A 23,030-nucleotide genomic window follows, 5' to 3' on the forward strand; every position below is an offset into this window, starting at 1 on the left:
AATCATCTGCTTTTGCATATTCAAATTGGCCATAGAATAAGTTATGGCAAAGATACATATATATTTTTAATCATTCCAGGTAAATAATTAACAGACACATGAGACAAAGGAAAAAGCAGAATTTACTATAGTAGAAGTAGAACAGGCAAGAAAATGTGCAAAAGCTGAAAAGATGTTTGTGGCTTGTAATTTTCAATTTATGTCTTAATAAATGACTTTTCTGCCTTTTGTTTGGATATATAATCTCAGAAATCTTCAGTTTCCACTTTGCTGAGCTTAAGAGAAGACACCACTTTCTACCTTTTAAACATTTTGGGATATTTATTTGGATATTTTGGGCCCAGAAAAACTGTGGATGCCCCATCCCTGGAGGTGCTCAAGGCCAGGCTGGATGGGGCCTTGGGCAACCTGGTCTGGTGGGAGGTGGCCCTGCCCATGGCAGGGGGTTGGAACTGGGTTGTCTTTAAGGTCCCTTCCAACTCAAATCACTCTATGAGTCTATAATTTATATGAAGCAGAAAAACTTTCACTGTTCTTCTATTCAACTTCTATTCTGTGACTGTTGTCATCATTAAAGTATCTAACTATACATAACTTTGCTGTTATGTATGGTAATAACTATCATAACTATTGTTAAACCACCTTCATTTTCACATGAAAATTTCAAAAGAAGGGTCCTGCTCTCAAATACTTACACAGTGATCTGCTCCTATGTTGAGCTGCAAAGATTGGGCTGCCCCATAACCACGTAAAGTCAGCTCTAATGAGGCCTTCATAATGGCACCAAGGAACCACAACCTGCTGATGCCTGGGCAGTAATAAATGAAGGCTATTTGTGGATTAAATGTCAAAGCATTCCTAAAAGGTATGTGTGTGGGTTACTTCCCTACCTGTCTCACATAACACAAATGCCAATCCCTCCTCCTCAGAAGAGAAATGTATGAAAATATATTAAAAAAATGCATAAATCACATTTACAATTTGCTTAATAGTTCTCAAATCCTGAGGATGTATTCGAGTGTTGTTTTTGTTTTTGTTTTTAAGCCTGGAATATTGTTTTTACTGTTATTATTATTTTGGAAATTTTCAAAAAAATAAAAAACATATAACTTTATATGTCAGTCATGCTAGCTGATTTTGAGTCCCAGCAGGATCACAGAAAGAGAAATGCTGTCTGGTACATGAAGGACCTTCATGCCACTCTGACAGCCTAAGGGGACCTTCAAAAAGGCACAGCATGACCACTGAGATCATGTTCTCCTCGGGGCTCCCCATCAGGCACACAGCAAGGTGATGTTCCACACTAACCCCCCCTCCATCTCTTTGCTGTATGGAATAAGGAGAGCAGAATTATGCCCCTGCACTAGGCTGCACCTGCACTATGCCCATCATGCTGCTTCTGCCAGGAATAAGCTCACTTCTATTTCTAGAAATCAGGGAATTGAGACATTATTCCTGCAAGTGGCAGGCATCATTCCAAGCTCACTCCCTGTCTTGAATGGAAAGAAAAATCTGAAAGTCACATCAAAGAGATGAAAACACAGAGTTGACACATCAATATTAAGTAGCAATGAGAATATTTTTAGTTTTCAGGCACTGGATGCTAAATATTCTCTAGAGCCCTCCCATTATGGATAATCTGACATGTAGCTCTTCCCGCAGTCTCAGGCTGCTGCTTGGGGAAAGGAACATGTGCCTGCAGGAGAATCAAAGCCTTCACTGCAAAAATAATCTTTTTAGTAGCTACTGTTGCTATATCTCCAATTAAACTCCGTAGTTTGCAACCCATAGATAACATGGTGTCAGACAGATTCCATAACTAATGCTAAGAGCAGACAGCGGCATCCTCATTGAACCCTAGGAGAGGAAGCAGTAAGATGTTACAGCTCTTCTAAAAATACAAGAGTAAAAGAAGAAATTAGGAGGTCACTTGCATGCCTTTTATTTATATTTCAAAGGTCACTTGTGGTCTCCCTGGTGAATGATGTAAAATTTATTTTAAACTGACATCTTAATTACTGGCAGCGTTGCAGAGCTGGAATCTGATGAGCCCGCACTCATTCAGTGGCTGGCTCTGAGTTTCTTGCTTTTTATGCTGGGCTTTTTTGCTGTTGTTGTTGAGGATTCTGGCTCTCAAAAATGCTTGCTCACAGCCATTTGTGTGTTATTATTAGCTAACTGTTAGATTGGCCCTTTGGCACACATTTTGTAGGACCAAAATAATCTGATTGTATTGCCTCAACACTTACTGGATACAAAAGAGGTGAATTGACTTCGAAGCAATCAAGTAGACTTTGAATGTCTTCAACAGCATAAACTTCATCATTGTTATTAAAATTCATATTGAACAGGCTCCTGAAGACAGTATTTTTTTTTAAACCAGGTATTACATCAGTAGCATTCTATTAGGCTGAAGTCATCAATGGAAAAGAAAGAGCAGGAACAAAGCTGCTGGGTATTAAGTGACAGCTCTTATTGTAATGCAAGATACAGAGCTGACAAAAGAAAAGAATATGCTCTATCCATCAGGTTACCATTTGAGGCAAGTATTGCCATACACCCATTGTTTGCTCCTACAGACAGTGGCACAACTGTTCATATAACTGCTATCCGACCAGAATGGGAAACAACCGAGCTGAAGAACAACCATGCCAAAATCCCAGCGCATCTCTTCTTTTTTCCTGGGGTCCATTAGCCAGGTACAAGCCCCACTAAGCGATATGCCAGAGCAACACTAGCAGCAACACCACAGCCCAGATTTTACCCCAACATGACCCCTGGTATTTCAGGATACTTAATAATCATATATGTGCTATTGTGCAAATTTATCTGATGTCCGTTAGCTGCTGAACGGATTCACGTTTCTCATGTGCAGGGTATTATCATCCTGACTAAATCCCATTCCGCCTAATTTCCTCTTGCCATCTGCATACACTCACTGCTTCACTTGTTACATACTTCTACCTCTCAGCATATAAGCAGACGTGAAGAGTCTGTTCATAATAGGTTTGCAATATCTTTTAGAGCCTTTCAGATAAAACGTTTGACAAAAAGAGTAATGTTTTCAGACAACAGGTCCTCGGTGGGTGTTTTGTTTGAAACTGCCTGTCATGAAATTGCTCCCAGCATGGCACTACTGTCCATTAAAAAATTTGCAGCGTTAGTGTGTGCCTGCAGCCCAATGCAATTCTCGTAATGACTGCTTTATTTATTCACTCCTCTGTCTACAAAGCTCAGGTTATTATTTAATTCTAGACAAACTGCATACTGTGAACATTTGTAATGGAGCAACCCACTGAATTCAACATTTATTCAACTGCTCTGATTTGCTTGCAGTAGTACGATGGTCCACCTGTTTTAAGAAATGCAGCTTTTGTTTTGTTTATCTTGTTTTGCAGAATTTGTTACAGCACATTAAGTATTTACTTTCCATCCACAGCATCTAGAAATGAACTTACAAACATAAATTTGGACATACTCTTTAGCAACTGAATAAAATCCAGCCTCCGTAATAGCAGGCTTTTAATCAGTTTTGATCTTTATTATCACTTAGAATGAGAAATGAGCAGGTAGATACTTGCACATCATGTAGTAAGTATGCTTTGAAAAACTGATGCATTTAATATGCAGCATAAGCTAAGGTTTATTACACATCAAAGCAAAGATGTTGCACTGAAAAAAATAAGACTTTTTTCCAAGTATACTGCCCATTTATCTCTAATGCTAAAAATCTATATGAATCAAAAATAATTTTAAATTTATGTGATAGAATACATTTATATACTTTGATGCAAAGTGCACAGCCTGAACTTAGGGCCAAAAAATCCCCACTGAACGCATAATTTGGGCCTGAGGCTTGAGTACAGAGCTGCAATTGTACATTTGCTGAGAAGGTGCCGATTAAAACATACACTTTCTACACACTAAAGATTGTGTTATTTTCCAGACAGTGCCCCAGAGTGATACATAAAAAAATTTGCAAGAGCTTATTCATGAATTTCTTTTAAGTCAGTATGTAAGATTTGAATGCATTTTCTGAATGCACACTGTCATCTAATGGGGTCAGTTTATAAACTCTTTCTGTTTTTAATAAAGCAGAAAATAAACCAAGAAATCTCAAAGTGAGAGCAAAGAAGATACCACGTTTCCCCTCCTCGAGTAACTCTCTCATACAGAATAAAAATTCACTGGGGTATAAATCTTTATTTCCCCAAACTTCCAATCTTCATCTATGGCCTTTCATTTTCCAGTGCAAAATACAAAGCACGGCAGAACACAAAAGCTAACCAAATGCAAGATATGCTTGGTGATGAATCAAAAGAATGTAGTGGATAACAGCCAAAAGGCACTTCTAAAATTCCATTTGTTCTTACCATATGCCATAAAAATATAAGGAATCTACTAGATAAAGACTGTTTTCCTCGGAAATCTTTATCACCAGAGATGTGTATCGAATGAAGTAAGTTATTTCTTGCCTGAATAGCAAGAATTGTAGGGCTTTTTTTCTCACCTTGTTGTAAGTCACGAGCAGTGTCTTGAGGAAGGTGCCTGAAGAGGTTACTGATCAGAGGCTGCAATGAGTATTATCAACTGGAAACATTCACCATGCCCTCTAGTCAAGATTTGTACTTCTCAACAATATCATTTACCTACTCTCTTATCTCTCTGTAGTCTCAGAGAGATGAAGCCTAAATTATGTTTCTAGCACCCCTCTCCTTCTATTTTTAGGAACATAACTTGCCTGAACTTATTTCTATTACGTTTATAGTTCACAACAGTCATGGATATCGGATGGTGTCCATCACAGATGGTAAACTACATTACAATGCAGGTCTAGAGGCACTATTTTTCCAGTTCATATGCACACTCAGCAGCATGAAATACAGAAGACAAGGGACAAAAGAGCAGGAAGGGCATAGGGAAAGAAAATCCTTTTCACTCCTCTTCATCTAAAGTGAGATGTGCAGACTAATCCTTCTCAATTTCAATTTGCAGCATACGCTGTGAGCCAAGATCTGACACAGGGAGATTGACTGGTGCTATTTGGTTTCCTGACAGCAGGAAATTATGCACAGGCTACAAGGAATGACCAGTCACATTTCCTCTACAAACAGAATATAACAGAGAAATATAAGCAAATACAGAAGGACCAGAAGGACTGAAAAACTGAAATGCTTCCAAACAATTCTACATGAAAAAAAAAAAAAAAAAAAAAAAAAAAAAAAAAAAAGGATTAGATTGGGAAAAAAAGAAAAGAAAATGAAAAAAAAAAAAAAAGGAAAAAAAACACAACTTTTTAAAATGCGGTACTTTGAAATAACTATCTATATCTCTTTTGAAATATGGAAATTAAAAACAATAACAGGCTGAATTCATGAAGTGCTTGATGCTAGAAGATCCAGAGGGCATGCTCAATGAGGAGCTCAATAAAATACATATTTCTTGGCAGTAAAGCTTTTGAAGTATTGAGAAACAACCAGCAGGAAAGATTTCAGTAAGGGCTGTACAAATCTTCTGGAGACCCAGAGGTACACTCAGGCTGCAAGCCTCCTCTGAAGCCCTCATCATCATGGCATCACTGCTATTGCCCTCCACCCTGGCTAGTTTACAGCTTGTGTGGCTACACCAGCCAGCAGGACGGCAGATCGCCAGTCACCCGGACTGCCACCCACTCTCAGCACATTGCCACCAACATGCTGCGTGGGCACAGTCCCACAGCCCTCGAGCCAATAACACGAGGTAGGGCTGCCACAGCCCCCGGCGAGCTTGGCTGCACCGGCCTTGGCCACCGCATCAGCGCTGGCACCTAAGGGATCGCATCGGTCCAAGGAGCACGACAGCAGAAGCAACTGGTTTTCCATGGGATCGGCTGCCTGAGCTCAGGCACATCTCATCCGGGAGGAACCAAAACCACACGGATGGGTGGGACTGTGATAGATTCATGTTGGCTTGAACTGCCAGGAAACTGAGCTTGCAGCAACTAGCCTCGGATCAGATTGTTATCTACATTCTGCTCCCTCAGACCAGAACTGGAAATATCCCTAAGCCAGGACTGGAGCAGAGATAGGACATGTCTTGCCTGTTTGTTTTCTCCCAAGATTTATCCCTTCGTTTTGCTGCCACAAATATCTGTATGATCAGATATGATCCTCACTGAAATAACAGGTGGATACTGCAAACGCGCTTAAGTTCCCTAACTGAGCAGCTGCACAAGAGCACGAACGAGCAGCAGACATTGAAGGTAGGGCAGACCTTCTTTTGGCAGCAATGCTGATTCAAGCCGCTTTAAAATTCACATTCAGCTATGTCCTCTCTATGATACACACTTACAAATCCAGGAGGAATTATCATAATAACTTACCTAGCCAGAACAGAACATAATCCCAAAAAGAAAATTCACTTGTCCTGAGGACTTGATGGTGCTTCACCCTATCACTTGTTCCACTGATTATCTAGCTTTTTCAGGGAAAAAAAAAAAAAAAAAAAAAAGTGCACTTTTGGCAATTTGCCACTTACAAGCATTGGACCTTGCAGTGTATTTGCTGGACTGAAGGTTCTGTCCTTCAAGTCAAATTTGAGCTAGTCACCCTCTAACCTTTCCTTTATCCCTTAAATCCTCTCATTATAGGGTGTATTTCCCACTTTTGTCATTTGTTTAATTACTTTTTCCTAACTTTCTCCAAATTAACAAAGTCTTTGCTCAGTTGTGAAAGTCAGAACTGAAAACATAATTGCAACACTGCTCATTCCAGAACCCAAGAACTAAGGTAAAACATCCTCTCTACGGGGACATTTTCCATTTACCACTACCTTATGTTAAAATGTCCACTCAACAGGCATCAAAATGCTCAGCTATTTTTCTGAATTAGTGTTTTAAGAGAAGTCTCTTAGAGTGGCTTTTCTTATTTGTTCCTTGACATAACAGCTTTCCTTTCAATTTATTGAAATAATACTGGCTCTCTTTTTATCTTAAATGAGGCAGCCTAAGGAAAAGGCCAATCACTCTTGTGCTTTGAGGTGTTCCAGCAACAATCCATCCACCCTGCAGTCCTACCAGCACAAAAGGGTAGCACTGGTCCATCGGGTCCAGATTCCATACCTAGAATCACAGGTTTCGAAACCTTGCAGGTGGCAAGGAAGAAGTAATCTTTTTTATGACTGTTACTTCTCTCTAAAACCTGACACAGCCTTGAGCCCTCAGATATAACATCTTCTATATGACTCAGTTAAGACAATGATAGATATCTCTCGTCATATCTCTATAAGTCTACACCTAAGTTCTCAGTCTCAGATTTCAGTCCAGGGTCATTCCATTCCTTTGACTCAGCACTTGCTGTCACACTTTTTCCATTTCCTACCTTTCCCTTTCATTGACTTGTTCTTGAACTGAGACAGGTATATCTTGCTTCTACAGAGCTCCCGTTTTCGTGTGGGACTTGTTTATTGCATGTCTACTAATACAAGCAACAGTCCTGCCTCCCACTTACGTGACTTTTGACAAGACATTTAGTGTCACTGCCTAATGGAACAACACTTTTTCTGCAGATTGCTGAGAAAATTACATGAGATTTAAAATTTGCTTTGAAAAAAAAAGTACATTTTTAATATTGGAAATCACTGACCTCTCAGTTCTTTCAAACACGTCAGCTCTTACTGCTTTTAGCCTTTTTTGACTGAATTTGTTGTGAATTATGCTCACACAAGCAGACATGGCACTAATTTCCACAATGATGTAAGCTTTGATGTATTGAGTTCTATACAGTTTTAAAAATTTGAGGTGATTAATAGCAAAGCTCACAAAATAGTATATAAGTAGGAAGTTTAAAGGCAAAGTCATAAAGCCGTTATCAGAAAGTCCACAGGTGCATCTTGTAACTTACCAAACAGACGCTGATGGAAGAGGAATTTCCCAGCAATCAGTCCTGTGAGAATGGCAAGCAACCACAGAAGCACCTTCAGACATCTCCAGCCTCCTCCTTCGGGGTACTTATTTGTTACAAAGGAGAAGCAGTTACCGACAACAATAACATTGGCTTCTGTCTGGCTGTGAGACACCGGATCCTCAGCGAATATTAAGAAGTTAAAGAAGATCACTAAGTAAGCCACAACTAAGCGAGACCACGGGTGCTGGAAGTAGTAGCGGAAGTCTTTATCCATCCTCAGATAGTTCAGAGGTGTTCTTTGCCTGTATGTAGAGATACAAATGTGCACTGTTACATTTACACAGAATTTTGGCAGCTTAGGAGATACCTGCACATTAAAACAAACAAATCACCATAACCGTGTGATCAGTCATTTCTAGTACTTGGGATTGAATTGCAATGAAAGTTTCCATCAGAAGGTACTGTTAGATTCCGGTGAAGAAATTCTGAAATTTCTACCTATTCCAATGTAATAAATAAATAAATAAAATGAAAAAAGACAAACAAGCACATGTATAGTAAGGCACAATATCTTTAGTCTCAGCATTTCTATATCACCTCTTCAAAGGCACAGCTCTGTTGTAGAGAATGAAAATACAGCATGAAAGAACACGACAGGCTACAGGAAACTCCAAGTACCCCTCCACCCACTCTTCAAGAAATACAACACAGATTTCAAAACCTTGATGCTATACCTAGATTGTGTCTTTCTCTTTATAGGAGGGAGATGGAACAAGCCCATGAGTGCAGTGAAGTCTTCTGCTGCCTCATCTCCAGGACACTTAGAAACATGTCCCTCAACCACATCGGAAACTTGTGTTTATATGAAGGAATAACATGATGGAAAAGTTCCTAGAATTAATCCTTACAGCTCAGGCAGGTCTGTAGACATCTCTTCATTGACTTCAGGGAGTGCTCTGATAATTAAGCATATTTTCAAAACCAGAAAATAAGAGTGCCTTGAGCACAGTTTTGTACAAATATGAAAACCATATAATGAAACTTGTCTACTTACGTGGAACAGCTATAGAAAAACGCAACGGAGTATGGTTAATGTTTCCGTTGCTTGTCATTTGGTTTTTCTTTTATTCACAACAAATCACTTGTTTCATCCTGCTGAACCATGTTGTTTTCATAAAGATATAAGGCCTTTGTGTTGTGGAACACCACAATTATTCAAGGGACTTGGAGTGTAGGAAGGAAAAGAAAGAAAAAAAGAGTATCTAATAATATTGCTTGTTTATCACAGCGCGATCCTTGAAGGATACAGTGTACTCAACTGAACAGTACAGATTTTTGCAAATGTCATCTGCCCTGCGGAAAGAAAAAAATCAAACCCGAATGCCAGTAAAAGACCTAAATAAAACAATCCATTACCCATCCCTTCTTGGACTATGGACTGAGTATTACTTTGCAAACTCACAAACAGCTTGAATTACGACGTCTCTCCATAGGTAGTCCCTTCCAAACGCCTGAACTCTATAATCAGAGTTATTTTTTCTAAACCTTGAGGAATCCTGTGTCCATTAAAAGCAAAGGAAGGAGAGCTCTCAGCAGGTTCAGACAGGGCATTCGGTAAAGGCACAACATTAATAATGTCACGTCACGCGCGAATTACCTTCGAAAACGCCAAAACCCCAGCAGAGAGTTGAAGAAGTCTGCGCAGGGAAGCGCCAGCTCCGTGCAAACTTTCTGCCCGAAGCCAGGGGCGCCGGCCCACACCTCAGCAAAACCCCACTGTAAAGGGGGGGAGAGCCCACCTCGGGGAACCCGCGGGCGGCCCCAAACGCTTTACCTTGACAAACCTGCGAGGGGCTGGGGATAAATAGCGGCGTGTGCCCTGCCACCGCCCGCGGGGTGCCCTGGCACCTCCGGCGGCCCCCCGGCTGCCTCGGGAGCGCTTCGGGGCTCAGGGAACGGCTTCGGGGGCTCCGTTTCGGGGGCTCCGGCTGCGCTGCTCGGTGCCGGGGCTGCCGCAGGGCTCTCTGCTCTCCCCGCTCCCCCGGGCAGGCCGGGAGGCAATGATGCGATACTCACCGCGCTGCGGCTCGGCGCGGCTGGGTGCCCGCGGGAGGCTCGGGGGAAGGCTGAGGAGGAGGAGGCTCGGAGGGAAGGAGGCAGGGAAGGAGGGAGGGAGGGAAGGAGGCAGGGAGGGAGGCACGGCTGCGGCTCTGCCCCTCCTCTGCCGGGCGGCGGGGCCGGCCGTGCCGCAGCCTCGGTGGGCAGCGCCGCTGCGGCAAGGGGATGGGGATGGGGATAGGGGGATGCGGCCTCGGGGAGCCCCGCCGGGGCCCAGCCGCCACCGCCGCGGCCCCGCCGCAAAACGCCGGCCCCGGGGGTGGGAAGGACCGGAGGAGGGGAGAGGAGGCGGCGGGCGGTGCTCGGGGACCGCCGGGGGCTCCCCGCCCGGGGCTGCCCGCTCCGGGGAGGAGGGATGAGGCTGGGGGAGACCGCACCGGGGTCAAACGCGTGCCCCGGAGCGGCCCCGGGGAGCTGCTGGCCTGGGGCTTCGGGCTGGTGGATGTCCGTGAGGGATTCGGTCCCCGGCTGGCGTTGCTGACATCCCGGGGAAAGGGCTGCGGGATGCCCTCGGCATGGCACAGGGTGCTCTTGGCGCTGGGCTTGGTGTGGTACCTGCTCAGTCTGCTGAGGGGTAAACCCAGCTCCAAGCTGCTGGGTGCTGCCTCGGCATTGCCCTAAGGTTGGGGGAAGTCATGTAAATCCCTTGCGGCAGGTAACAGCAGCACAACATTGAACTTAACACATATATATACATGTGGTTGCTTCAGGCCAAGGTACGGAGGAATGTGGATGAGGTCCACTGAGGAATGTGGCTGGGCCTTGAGGTGGGTTGTGTTGGGAAAGGCCAGCACAGCCAGAACAAGCACCTGCTGAAGTCTTGTGAGCCCCTTCCATACTTACAGCTCTATAGCTTCACATTTTTCTGAATAAACATAACCATATTGAAGGTATCTGACACAATCACATCATCTTGAAAATCTGGAGGTGTTCAAGACCAGTTTGGATGTGTCCCCAAGCAACGTGATCTAGTGAGTGGCATCCCTGCCCATGTCAGGGGGTTGGAACTGGGTGATCTTCAAGGCCCCTTCCAACCCAAACCACCCTATGATTCTGTGATCTGCCTCAGTGGAATATCCTGTGACACCCCCAGTTTTAGGTAGAAATATGGAACTTACAATATATTTAGCACCACCCCCACCAGCAACATGCTATCTTTACAGTAAACAGAAATTTAAAATATTCAGAAGCAAAAAAAAAAAAATCATCATGTGCAACTAGAGAGTACCAAAATACAGCACCCAGCACTGCCTCTTCATGCAGCAGCTCTGCGTGTGCTGCCACGCTTGGAGAAACCAGCCTCCTTCTGTTCCACAAATGGGAATCCACAGAGAAGGAGGCAGCACCCACCACAAAAGAGATCACACTCTTCATGCACCTACACACTAAAAAAAAAAAAAAAAAAAAGAAATGCTGCTCAGATGGTAACGCTAAACACGCTACAACTATAGAGCATTCATCCATATTTCTGAAGATAGTAAATCAGTGAGCAAGTTTTGGAAGCCATTATAAAAGTCAATCCCATTAAAGCCATGTCCTTTTCTACTAAAGTAACCAAAAACATAAGTGCACCATATAGCTCCCCCAAACTTCTTGTTGCAATTGCTTCCCTAGGGAATGCTAATTTCTATTTTTTTAAGTGTAATATTTCACTTATATATATATATAAAAAAAAAAAAGAGAAAAAAAAATAAAAGAAAAAAAAAAGAGGTGGACCATTTCTACTTCATTTTTCTTAATCATGCCATCAAAATTAACCTGATGAAAGATGTTTCTCAATCACAGAATGGCTCAGGTTGGAAGGGACCTTAAGGATCACCTAACTCCAACCCCCGCCATAGGCAGAGATGCCACCCATTACATCAGGCTGGCCAAGGCCCCCTCCAGCCTGGCCTTGAACACTAAAGTCATTTCTCGACGAGGGTGGGATTCGAACCCACGCGTGCAGAGCACAATGGATTAGCAGTCCATCGCCTTAACCACTCGGCCACCTCGTCACAGAAATAGCAGCAATTAACATGATCTAAGAAGACAAGACTAATCAGGCCCGGTGACTAACAGCCAGGAACTGTCAACAGATGAAGAATGTAAACCAGCTCTGTCCAAGAAAGTGTCAGTAACTGGGAGGCCAGCAGTAAAAGCAGGTAGCTGAACCTAAAAAGCAGGTTGAATGAGGACAACGAGGCATCCTGAAATGCTGGTTTCTATATTTGTGAATGACACTACATTACGAGCTCTCCTACTATAAAACAGCCCCTGTTCAAAGGCTATCTATTTACACCATTTCCAGCAGAGAGCTGCAACCACTGAACAACCATACAAATATTTTACTGCAGTCTCAATTTTTGTAAAGTCATTTTTACCCTCCAATAAGAGGAATCAGCCTACAGCACATAAACCTGCAACTGCAAAGTTCTTTCCCCAGACTGCTGCCTCAGACAGCCCCGTCTGGCACAGGAACGGGCACTGAGCTGCTCTACGTTCCAAAATAACGTCACTGTAATAACAGACAGGTTTCTTTGCTTTTTTTTTACACAAAAACAAAAGTGATAGCTTTGTCAGGGAAAAGGCTGCACAACCAAACTAAAAAGATTGGTGTAATTATTCTGATAGAGAAAAAAATAAAAATAAAATATGAAATTTGTTATAAAACAGTCTATAGTTTCTCCTTGTGTATCCAGGATTATAGGGTAACTCAGCAGATGGAAAAATATTACAGTTTCTTCTGAGAAAGCTCTCTGGTATCCCATGTCATCTATAAAGAAAATGTGCTTAGTTACCAGACCAGCAAAACTGGGGTCGCTGACCACCCACAAAATTTCATAGGATCACAGCAGAGCTGAGGTTGGAAGGTACGTCCAGAGATCCATCCACTAGTCCGGCCCTCTGTTCAGAGCAGGGTCAAACTAAGTTTTCACAGGTTGTGTCCTGTGGGGTTTTGAGCATTAACCAGGTTGGAGCCTCCACCACCTCTCTGGGCAAATTGCTCCAATGTTTGACCACCCTCATGGGAAAAAGTTGTTTTCATACGTTAAATGAAACATCCCGTGTTTCTGTTTGAGTCCACTGCCTTTGCAGAGCACTGAGAGGAGTCTGGCTTCATCTTTTTACTCCTCCTACCAGGTTTTTAGACCCTTCACTAAGGTGTCCCGGCCCCCCAATTTAGCCTCCCCTTCTCAAGGTTAATCAGCCCAAGCTCTCTCAGCCTGTCTTCCCACTCCTTTCATCTGTGGCTGCACAAATGCCTCCTCCCGCACTTGCTGCTTGGAAAAAGTGCTTCATTCCCTCAAATCTCAAAACCCCATTAGTCAGGGACTGTGCTCCTAATGTATTTTTCTTCCATCCTGCTGTTGTGGGTTGGCCCCTGCCAGCAGCTCAGCACCCACACAGCTGCTGGCTCGCTCACCCCACCTCCTCCCTCAAGGGATAGAGGAGAGAATAGGAAGAGCAAAAGCAAGAAAATTCATGGATCAAGATAAATTTGGTAAGCAAAGGGGAAAATAAATGGAGATGCAAAAGCAATCACTCACCACATCCCACAAATAGCCTGATGCCCATGCAGCCCCTCCACAACAGCCCCCTTAGAAGAGAACCCCTGTCCTCCCAGCGCAGGCTTTATTGCTGAGCATGATGTTATAGGGTATGGGGCATCCCTTTGGTCTGTTTGGGTCAGCTGTCCTGCCTGTGTCCCCTCCCATCATCTTGCCCACCCCGAAACTCCTTGCTGGGGTAGGAGTGGGGGCAGAGTGGGAAAGAGACATAGCCTTGACACCCTGTGAACACTGCTCAGCAGCAGCCAAAACACCAGTGTGTTATCAACACTGTTTTAGTCACAAAACCAAAACACTCCACTGGGATGGAGAGTTAACTCCATCCCAGCCAGACCCAGTGCACCTGCAGAAAAACATGCTTGGAATAAAAGATTTCGCCCTTTGAAATTTCACAGATGTGGTTATGGCAACCAGTCTCAGCTATACCACTGTGCATTATCTGCATCCCCAGCTTCTGCTTACTGGAGGGGAGGGGAGGAGAGGAGATGAGATTAAAATAGAAGTTAAAATACAAAACAACAGTTAATTTACAACTAAGGAGTTAAATGGTTTAAGAACTCAGAATAAAAGACAAAAATATACATCCCATTGAAAGAATGTTAAGTTAGAGACAGTGACACTTCAAATACTATTAGTGCTTTATTACTAGATATAAAAAAAAGAACAGAAAAAGAAAAAGAATTGCCTAAAAGATTGTAGAAAAATAGAATTATTCAATAAATATTTCTATTGCATATTTGGTAATCATAAGCTGTGTTTCCATATTATATAACATTGAAATACTTTCTACTAAATCAATAATATAAAAGGATATAAAAGAGCAGCAATTTAAATTAAACCTTTTTTTCTTAATGACAGAGTTATTACAGTCAAAGGGTTATTAGAAAAATAAATGAAAGTAGTGATAGGCAGCAATGTTAATCATTAAAATTGATTCCTAGCAACTTCTGAAATGCTAAGGAGTTTTCAAAGAAATAGAAGAAAGCTAATGTAACAATATTTAAACGGTAAATAGGATGACCTACTTAATTACAGACTCATCAGGCTGACAGCCAAGCATGGGCAAAAATATGAGAAAGGCAAGTTCAGGACTTAATTAGAGAAAGGACTGGAAGGGAGAAGAACTGGAATAACCAAAGGCTTGACAGTGGTGCCGGCTGTTCCCCCGCCCCCACCGCGTGAGTCAGAATATTCACCAGATTTAGCAAGTTTGGCCTAACTAGCACCTCTTCTTCTGCAAGAACAGCCACCAAGAAAAAGAGCTGGCAGAACACACTCTTTGAAAAGCTGTTGTGATGTCAATTCAGGAGACATCCCATTTGTTTGGTTAGGTCAGTAGCACCTACAGGTGCACCAAGACTCCTCAAAGTGTTTATGTGATTGTGTGGCAGGGAGCGGGAGCTCTGCACCGACTCACTCAGGAGATCAGCTCACCTGAGTCTGCAAGACAAGAAACCTACCATGGAGTCCACTCGGCAGAGAGCTCATGCCAAAATGACTGTGGTGACATAGATGGAGAGATGTGGCTGTTCAGGCCTCTGGCTGAGAGCCTGAGCCTGATGCTGCCAGGGGAGGTCAGTGGGGAGACCGCCTGTTCTCAGGTGGAAGGGCTGCTTTCCATGGTGGCTGAGCTCAAGGAGGAGGTGGACAGGCTAAGGAGCATCAGGGCATGTGAGCAGGAGATTGCCTGGCATGCCAGAGGGAAGGGCACCGGGGGATGCCCCCCTGAGGGTGGTGGATCCCCTGCCCTGGTGCTGTGGGGCAGAGGGGGGGGACCAAAAAGACAAAGAAAGTCCCAGTTTGGCATCATGGGCAACTCCCTGCCTACCTACTTTGCTTCTCCAGGTGCCCCTCCGTAAGTTTGAGGCCCTGGGTCTTGAAGGAGAGGTAGGCAAGGGTGTGGTGGAAAGCCCACCTATGAGGTCACACAGGACGAGGCAGTCAACACCACGCCCCAAGACTGCCTCCGATAAGAAAGAAAGAAGGGTAAATGTAGTAGGAGATTCCCTTCTGAGAGGAACAGAGGGCCCAATATGCAGAGTTGACCCTCATCAATTACAGAGACATGGTGGGACAGCTCACGTGGCTGGAATGTGGTCATGGATGGGTATGTCCTCAGAAAAGACAAGCCAGCAAGGCGAGGTGGTGGCATTGCTCTTTACAGCGTGTTGAGTACCGTCTAGGGGTGGATGAGGAGTGAGTTGAGAGTCTGTGGGTGAGAATTAAGGGACAAGCTGGCATGGGGGATACTGTTGTGGGTGTCTATTACAGGCCACCAGATCAGGATGAGGAAGATGATGAGGCCTTCTACAGGCAGCTGATAGCAGCCTCACAAACACAGGCCCTGGTTATTGTGGTGGATTTCAACTTCCCTGACATTTGCTGGAAGGCCTGCTCAGCCAGACATCCACAGCCCAAGAGGTTCCTCCAGTGCACTGGTGATAACTTCCTGGTGCAAATGGTGGATGTGCCAACTAGGAGAGGAGTGCTGCTGGATCTTGTCCTCATCTTGTCCTCACTAACAAGGAAGAGCTGCTTGAAGCAGTGAAGGTTGAGAGCAGCCTTGGTTGCAGCGACCATGAGATTGTGGAGTTCAGGATCTCATGTGGCAGGAACAGAATACCAAGCAGAATCGCAACCCTGGACTTCAGTAGTGCCAACTTTGGCCTTTTTAAAGCAATTGCTAGGGGAAATCCCATGGGACAGGGTACTTGAAGGAAAAGAGGCCCAGGATAGTTGGTTAGCATTCAAGGACTGCTTCTTCCAAGCTCAAGATCAGAGCATCCCAACAGGTAGGAAGTCGAGAAAGGGGGCCAGGAGACCTGCATGGTTAAACAGGGAACTGCTGCACAAACTCAAGTGGAAGAGGAGAGTCTACAGCTCATGGAAGGAGGGGCTGGCCACTTGGGAGGAATAAAAGGCTGTTGTCAGAGGATGGAAGGAGGACACTAGGAAAGCTAAGGCCTCCTTAGTATTAAACCTTGCAAGAGAGGTCAGGGACAACAGAAAGGGCTTCTTCAAATACATTGCAGATAAAACTAACACTAGCGGCAATGTAGGCCCACTAATGAATGAGGTGGGTGCCCTGGTAACAGAAGATAATGAGAAGGTGGAGCTACTGAATGCCTTCTTTGTCTCTGTCTGTACTGCCGGAAGCTGTCCTGAGGAGCCCTATACTCCTGCGGCCCCAGAGGATATCAGGATAAAGGTGAAGTTTGCCTTGGTTGATGAAGACTGGGTTAAGGACCAATTAAGCAATCTGGACATCCATAAATCCATGGGTCCTGATGGGATACACCCGTGGGTGCTGAGGGACATGGTGGAAGTCATTGATAGGCCACTCTCCATCATCTTTGGGAAGTCGTGGGGAAAGGGAAAAGTGCCTGAGGACTTGAGGAAAGCAAATGCCTCTCCAGTCTTCAGAAAGGGCAAGAAGGACCTGGGTAACTATAGACCAGTCAGCTTCACCTCCATCCCTGGAAAGGTGATGGAACAATTTATCCTTGGCGTTGTCTCTAGGCATATCAAGGATAAGAGGGTGATTAGGGTCAATCAACGTGGCTTAACCAAGGGGAAGTCATGCTTAACCAACCTGATAGCATTTTATGAAGACATCAACTACTGCATCTCATGATATACTTTCAACGTGCAATTAGCAACTGTATTTCATATACAAACAGTATAACAATTCATCGTGTCTGTTAAAAAAAAAAAAAAAAAAAAAAAAGTTTGAAGGCTTTCCTGTCCCTTCATATAAATTCCCCATGTCTTGATCCCATTTCTATTAAAACATGCTGTCATGTACACCTGACTGGAGCGAGGAAACAGAAACAGAGCAGGGCAGAGAGCACTAATGAAGCACTGGCTGTTGGGTCTGGGTGTTCCAACGGAGGTTATAGCAACCTGACGCTGCACCAGTATAACTTAGGAGCAAATCTGTCCCTGATGAAGCAGACAGATACAGGTGTCTTGTGCAAAGCATGACTTGTCCAAGCAATGCATCAAACCTCAGCTATACAACTGAATTACATATGCTAATGACTTTAGTGATCGTCCAAATGGTAGCACATAGTGAATCCTAACTATAATTTCACTGAAAATAATCAAATAAGCCAACATTAAATGTAAGAGAGCTAATTATAGTCTGAAGGTAAGAAAATAATCATATATACATTGCTACGCCTAAGGAGAGGTTTCATAGCTATCAGATATTTAACTCTGGACAAGCAATGAGAAGACCAAGCTTTGTGACCTGTCCTTAAAACTCCTCATCATATACAGGAATATGCAGTATCTATTATGCAAATAGACCTTCTTTCAAGGGCCAAAGAATATCCTGTGACAAATGGCTGCTATTTTGGGCTCGCACTAATGCACTGTGAAAAAAAAAACACAGTTATGCCAAAAAAAAAAAATTACAATGATAAATGTAATAATTTATTTAACAGCTGAGAATCCATTGAAAATGGACAGACACTTTGAGTAAGTGCCCAAGAGAACAAGCAAGAATGTACAGTGCAGTCAAACTGTCCTTTGTTTGTTTAGTGAATTTCTTTTCATTTATAAGAGCAGCAGTGTGTTCACTGTAGAATCGTTTGGAGCTAAAATGAACTTCTGGAGACTGTCAGCGTATGCTGAACCATAGCATACACCTGGTTTGTGTGTGTACGTGAGGGTTTTATTCTGCTTCTGCACTAACAGAGCAGGCTTAAACGCTAGATGTGAACGATGCTGCTACTACAGGTTTCATTGCAGGCATTTTTCCTACCCTTTCTCTGTGTTTCTGTCTATTGAAACAGTATGCACCACAGAGTAAGAATCAACAGTACAGTTTTATTGTCACATCTCACAAATAAGGAGCAATAAAATTTCTACAAATAAGTAGCAATAAAAACCTGAATTGGCTTCATGGATCCCTTTTGAGAACCTCCACACAAAGGTCATTTTCTTACTATTTTTTATTAGTAGCTTAGAGATAGAAACTCACTTGTGAGGAATCTGGGAGAAAGGCCTGTCTGACTGAATTCCTCTCTCACAGGTGGAGTAAGTGGGAGTGGGAGTAAGGTCTTCTTACTCCCCAAAAGTAAGAAGAATCCTCTGTCCCAGGTACCCCCATTCTTCCACCTCAGTTTTGACAGAGGGCCTTTGCTGTCCTCATGATGTCTACATCAGAAAGCAGATTTATCTAGCAGCATTTTGAACTATTTTGTTATTTCTTTGGAAATTCATGTAAGACCTTAAAATAGGAATGAGAGGTATAATAGGAGCCAGTAAAGTGAATGAAAAATTAGTTCTGATATGTCCACAGCCATTTAAGCCACAGAGAATCAGACAGCAATATAGTATCTCAGAAAGGATAGGTAAAATGTCAGAGAAAATATACAACAAAAGACTGAAATTTTCAAATATTAATGCCCCCAGGCTACAACATAAACAGTCTTAGCAGGACACAAAGACTTTGGGACTCTTCTTAATTAAGGGAGGAAGTGACTTAAGGACTTTGTGTCTTCAACACAGACTGCAAACAATGCCTTGGCCAGAGCTGCTTTTACTTTATCTAGCATTAGTTTGTACTAACTGCACCTCATCAGGAGAGGAACTGGCATCTCTGTGGCGATGGAAAACAAGATAAGTGATTGCACGTGATCAGCATAGTGCTGGTGTTTCAAATGACTGTATTTCACAACATCTCAGTGCACTCACCTCAGGCAAATACTAGAAGAAAGTGGAAATAGGTATGAAAAGAATGTTGCCCAGCATCTCCTTTCGGAGTTTACCAGGAAAATGAATGGATCCATGCTAGTATAGCATCATATATCATCCTTGATCATATGCTTCCAAGAGACCTGCCATTATAAACAGCTCACGTGCTCTCTACTAGTAAAGTCCTGACTGTAGCAGAGTCAGTGAGAGAATTCTTGTTGATTTCAGTAGGGTCATGATATCATCCATATAATAATAGGAAAAATAAAAGAAAAATCTCTAATTTTTGTGTTATGCGTTTTCACCTAATCACTGTATCTGCCTTGTTTGTTTTACCAGTCTCGGCAGATAAAGCCTATTCTAAATCTGGATAGCATTGTGTTTGGTGGCCCTTTGCTAACACTCACTAGCTTTCTGAAAGGGATCCTTTTCCAGTCAAAAAGTGCTGGGTTATCAGTATGAATAGCCACATGGGACCAAAACAGTCCCAGGAACATTTTCTTTCTCATCAGGAAAAAGTTACCAAATCCAATGGAGTGGAAGGTAGAGCAGCCCTAATCAACATGAAAACATGAAAGAAGGAGAGGCTACTGAAAGGCATTGCATGTACCCAGCCTCTTCAACAATAAATGGATATTGGAACAATTTTTCTGGTTTGAGACATGGAGGAAGGTTTTACATGAACAGAAAGAGCTGTTGATGTTTGTCTTGGAGTTGTGTTGTTGTTGTTTTCCATTATAAAAAGATGTTTATTTCCACAAAGATGTTTTAATGTACATGCTATTTAAGTGAGAAGCGGAGCTTCTTGGTGGTAAGAAGGCTTCATTCCTATTGAATGAAGACAAAATGGTTTCAGTTATTGCTTTGTTACCTTCAATCTGGGCTAGAGCAATGTAATGTGCCTTGCTATAAATAATTAGTACATCTCTAGCCACTCTCCCTACTGGAGTGGATCATGCCCTGCCTCCATTTTCTGTACCGTTTTCCCCCAGAATCCACTCAGATTTAAGAATCTTAATGTTTATGGCCAAGCTTATAATGGTCTGGGGAGAAGGCACCCAGACAGAAGCTGTCCCTTGATACATTTAAAATGGAGATTGTTATTTATAAAACTATTCCAAAGGCCTAATGGAGCTGCCCAGCTCTTTACAAAGTTTTTCTTGTTTTCTTTGACCTAGGAATCACTTTGAGCCTCATCTAAGATGATTGTTAAAAATCTCTTTCTTGTGCACTCTATGCGCAAGACAAATTTCTTTGACCTTGTCATCAATAATCAATAAAGAAAACATAAGTTTTAAATAATTAAAATAGTATTTCCCTTTAGAGAGAAAAGGAAAAAAAAAAAAAAAAAAAACCAAGAACCACAGAGATACCAGTCGTACTGTTTAATGCACTTCTGGAATGCATTCAAACACACCATGGAGGCAGAACACAAGGTGGCAAGAAAGGTGACTGGATCACAAATCATTTTGCACAATGATTTTGCAGTGGTATTTACATGTTAGTTAGTTGCTATTATTAGGGTAAATATATTAAAAGATGAACCATGTGAAGAATTTCGTAATTTCAAAATCACTGAGACCATAAAACAATTTGACCATCATATTGCCCCTTATACTGTAAAGGTACATGTAGATGCCATGTCTAGTGTCTGTCTACAGATTTACCAGATGCGAATATGAGCTAGAAATGGACAAAGATACCAGCAAACCATATTCAGAATCAACTCTCTAATAATTTATCTCTGCGCTTAACAGAACAGGAAGAAATATGGGAATTCCCACCAATTGTGCTTTGTTTAGTTTATTTCACCAGACATTTGCTTCTTACTGTCAAAGCATACCAAAACACAACAAGAATTATTTGTCTGCAACTTTTAGGATAGCATCTGCATCTTTTAGGATAGCATCAGTGGCTGGGAACCCCCTACTGCCTCAAACTTGGCTATCATCTATGTCATAATTTAGTTCTAAAATAGTTGTTTACCTAGCGTGTACCTATGAGCATAAACAAATGAAGAGATATATTCACAGTGCTATGAAGACTTACTGAAGTACATAAAATGAGAGATGTCCTTCATACTGTAATAAAGACACACTTGCTATAATGCCAAAAGAGTGTGGAGTTCCTATAGCAAGATTTTTTAATAGCAGACTATACACAAGGTCTAGCAATTGTAAAGGAATACCTTCTTATTTGATTTGCACATAGTGTGCTGGTTGATCATATATTCTGAGACTTACAAAAAGGCTACAATGTCATGCTCATAAATCACAGTCCATTTTGGTATAAACACCTTTCACACCTATATCCTTGAAATTATAAACAAATCTGGCTGTAGGAGTGGTGTGATTTCTTTGTTTAGCTACCTAAGGGTGTATGGGAATGGAGATTACAGGAAGCAAACAGAATAGAAGAAATTAAGTTTTCACATATCTCCAGAGGAAATAGTTTATATTCATTCTTATTCTATATGGATGGAAGTTTATCTTGCTGATGGAATAGTTCTCTAATACTGTAAGTACTCTTGAAAATACGGTTATTTTTGAAGAGCATACTGATTGGGGAAAAAAATAATCTAAGCTTAAGCTTTAAAGGGTGTCAGGACAGAGACCTTCAGGCATTGGAGCTCTACTGCAAGAAAATTAAGTTTTACTATTGTTCAGTAAAAAGGTTATCATTCTTCACCTGGTGGAAATGTTTAGTGCTTGAAATATCACCTCCAGATAGGTATGGACTGCAGTAATAAAAACTGTATGTAAAAAAAAAATGTTAATTTGTCCTCAGGTGGACAATCATAGTCAAACTTGGAACGAGCCTTCCTGGCAACATCACAACAGGAGAAAATGTTTGCACACCATTATGAACACAATTAACTGAGGACTCCATAGAGATTATAACCACAGCATTAAATCAGCTAGCAGAAGTGAATAGTGCATTGTTAAACCAATGAAGAGATAAATGTATAGGGAAAGAAAATAAAGACAGCAAAAATGAAAACAAGACCCAGAAGTCATACAGAAACTGCTGTATCAAAGTCTACTAAAAATACTTTCTTCTTAAAAACAAAACAAAACAAAACATCATTTATTATTTAAGTTAAAAGAATGCTATTAAAATTTGGGAAATTCTGCAATATGCAGTCTGTATCAAAACAAGCACAGCTGTAATTAGATACAAAAACTAATGTACACTGGAAAAAAATAATTTAAGTACAGGGAAGAAAATGTAACTATAACTTAATGCTTACGTATATGCTAATAAATAAACCTCTATTCTTCCCAACAGTTGTATGACTTGGATAGCAATTTAATCATCCAAAACATTTTAGGAAGGCTCCAAAGTAAACTAAAATTCATGTGTTTGAGCATATTCAACAGATATAAAACCTTTACTTGTTTTTGCTTGTTTCTGTGCAACATGGTTTTGTTTGTTTGTTTGTTTGTTTTGTCAAACATCAAACACTGAGAATTTTGGAAACTACCTTAGACTTTCAGTTTGCCTTTTCCCCAGAAATCTCATATGAAATGCCAATGTGTACAAGGCTCGTTTCATATGAAGCAGATGGTAAGATCCCTCAGCTGTACTTTAGAGCCCTCTGACAGATTGGTGGGAGTTGATGTGATGTCACCTCAGACAGCCAAGGTGATCTTGATGTGGTGACAGACACTACAGTCTCGTACCATTCCAGTATCTCTACTCTTAAGTGTGGGCTGCCATTGAAAGCACAGTCACAGCGTGACTCCACAGTTTTGGCTGTGCATCCTCATTGCCA

At 42.2% G+C, this 23,030-nt stretch overlaps 1 protein-coding gene across 8 annotated transcripts in view; it reads right to left on the reverse strand.

Annotated features, from left to right (window-relative positions):
• TMEM117 (transmembrane protein 117) overlaps positions 1-10,224 on the reverse strand; it is a 214,606-nt gene extending 204,382 nt beyond the window's left edge. Inside the window, exons 1-3 of one of the 8 annotated variants that reach the window (XM_082769090.1) lie at positions 8,938-9,471; positions 8,618-8,839; positions 7,881-8,185 (exon numbers count right to left, since the gene is read on the reverse strand). In XM_082769090.1, coding sequence (XP_082625216.1) covers positions 7,881-8,185; positions 8,618-8,664 — 352 coding nt within the window. In that variant the 5' untranslated portion in view covers positions 8,665-8,839; positions 8,938-9,471. The other 7 variants (XM_082769091.1, XM_082769092.1, XM_082769093.1 and 4 more) reach the window with 7 other exon arrangements.
• Positions 10,225-23,030: the final 12,806 nt, after the last annotated feature.

The sequence above is a fragment of the Aythya marila genome (genome assembly GCF_965140915.1).
Source record: "Aythya marila genome assembly, chromosome: 1".
Taxonomy (NCBI): Eukaryota; Metazoa; Chordata; class Aves; order Anseriformes; family Anatidae; genus Aythya; species Aythya marila.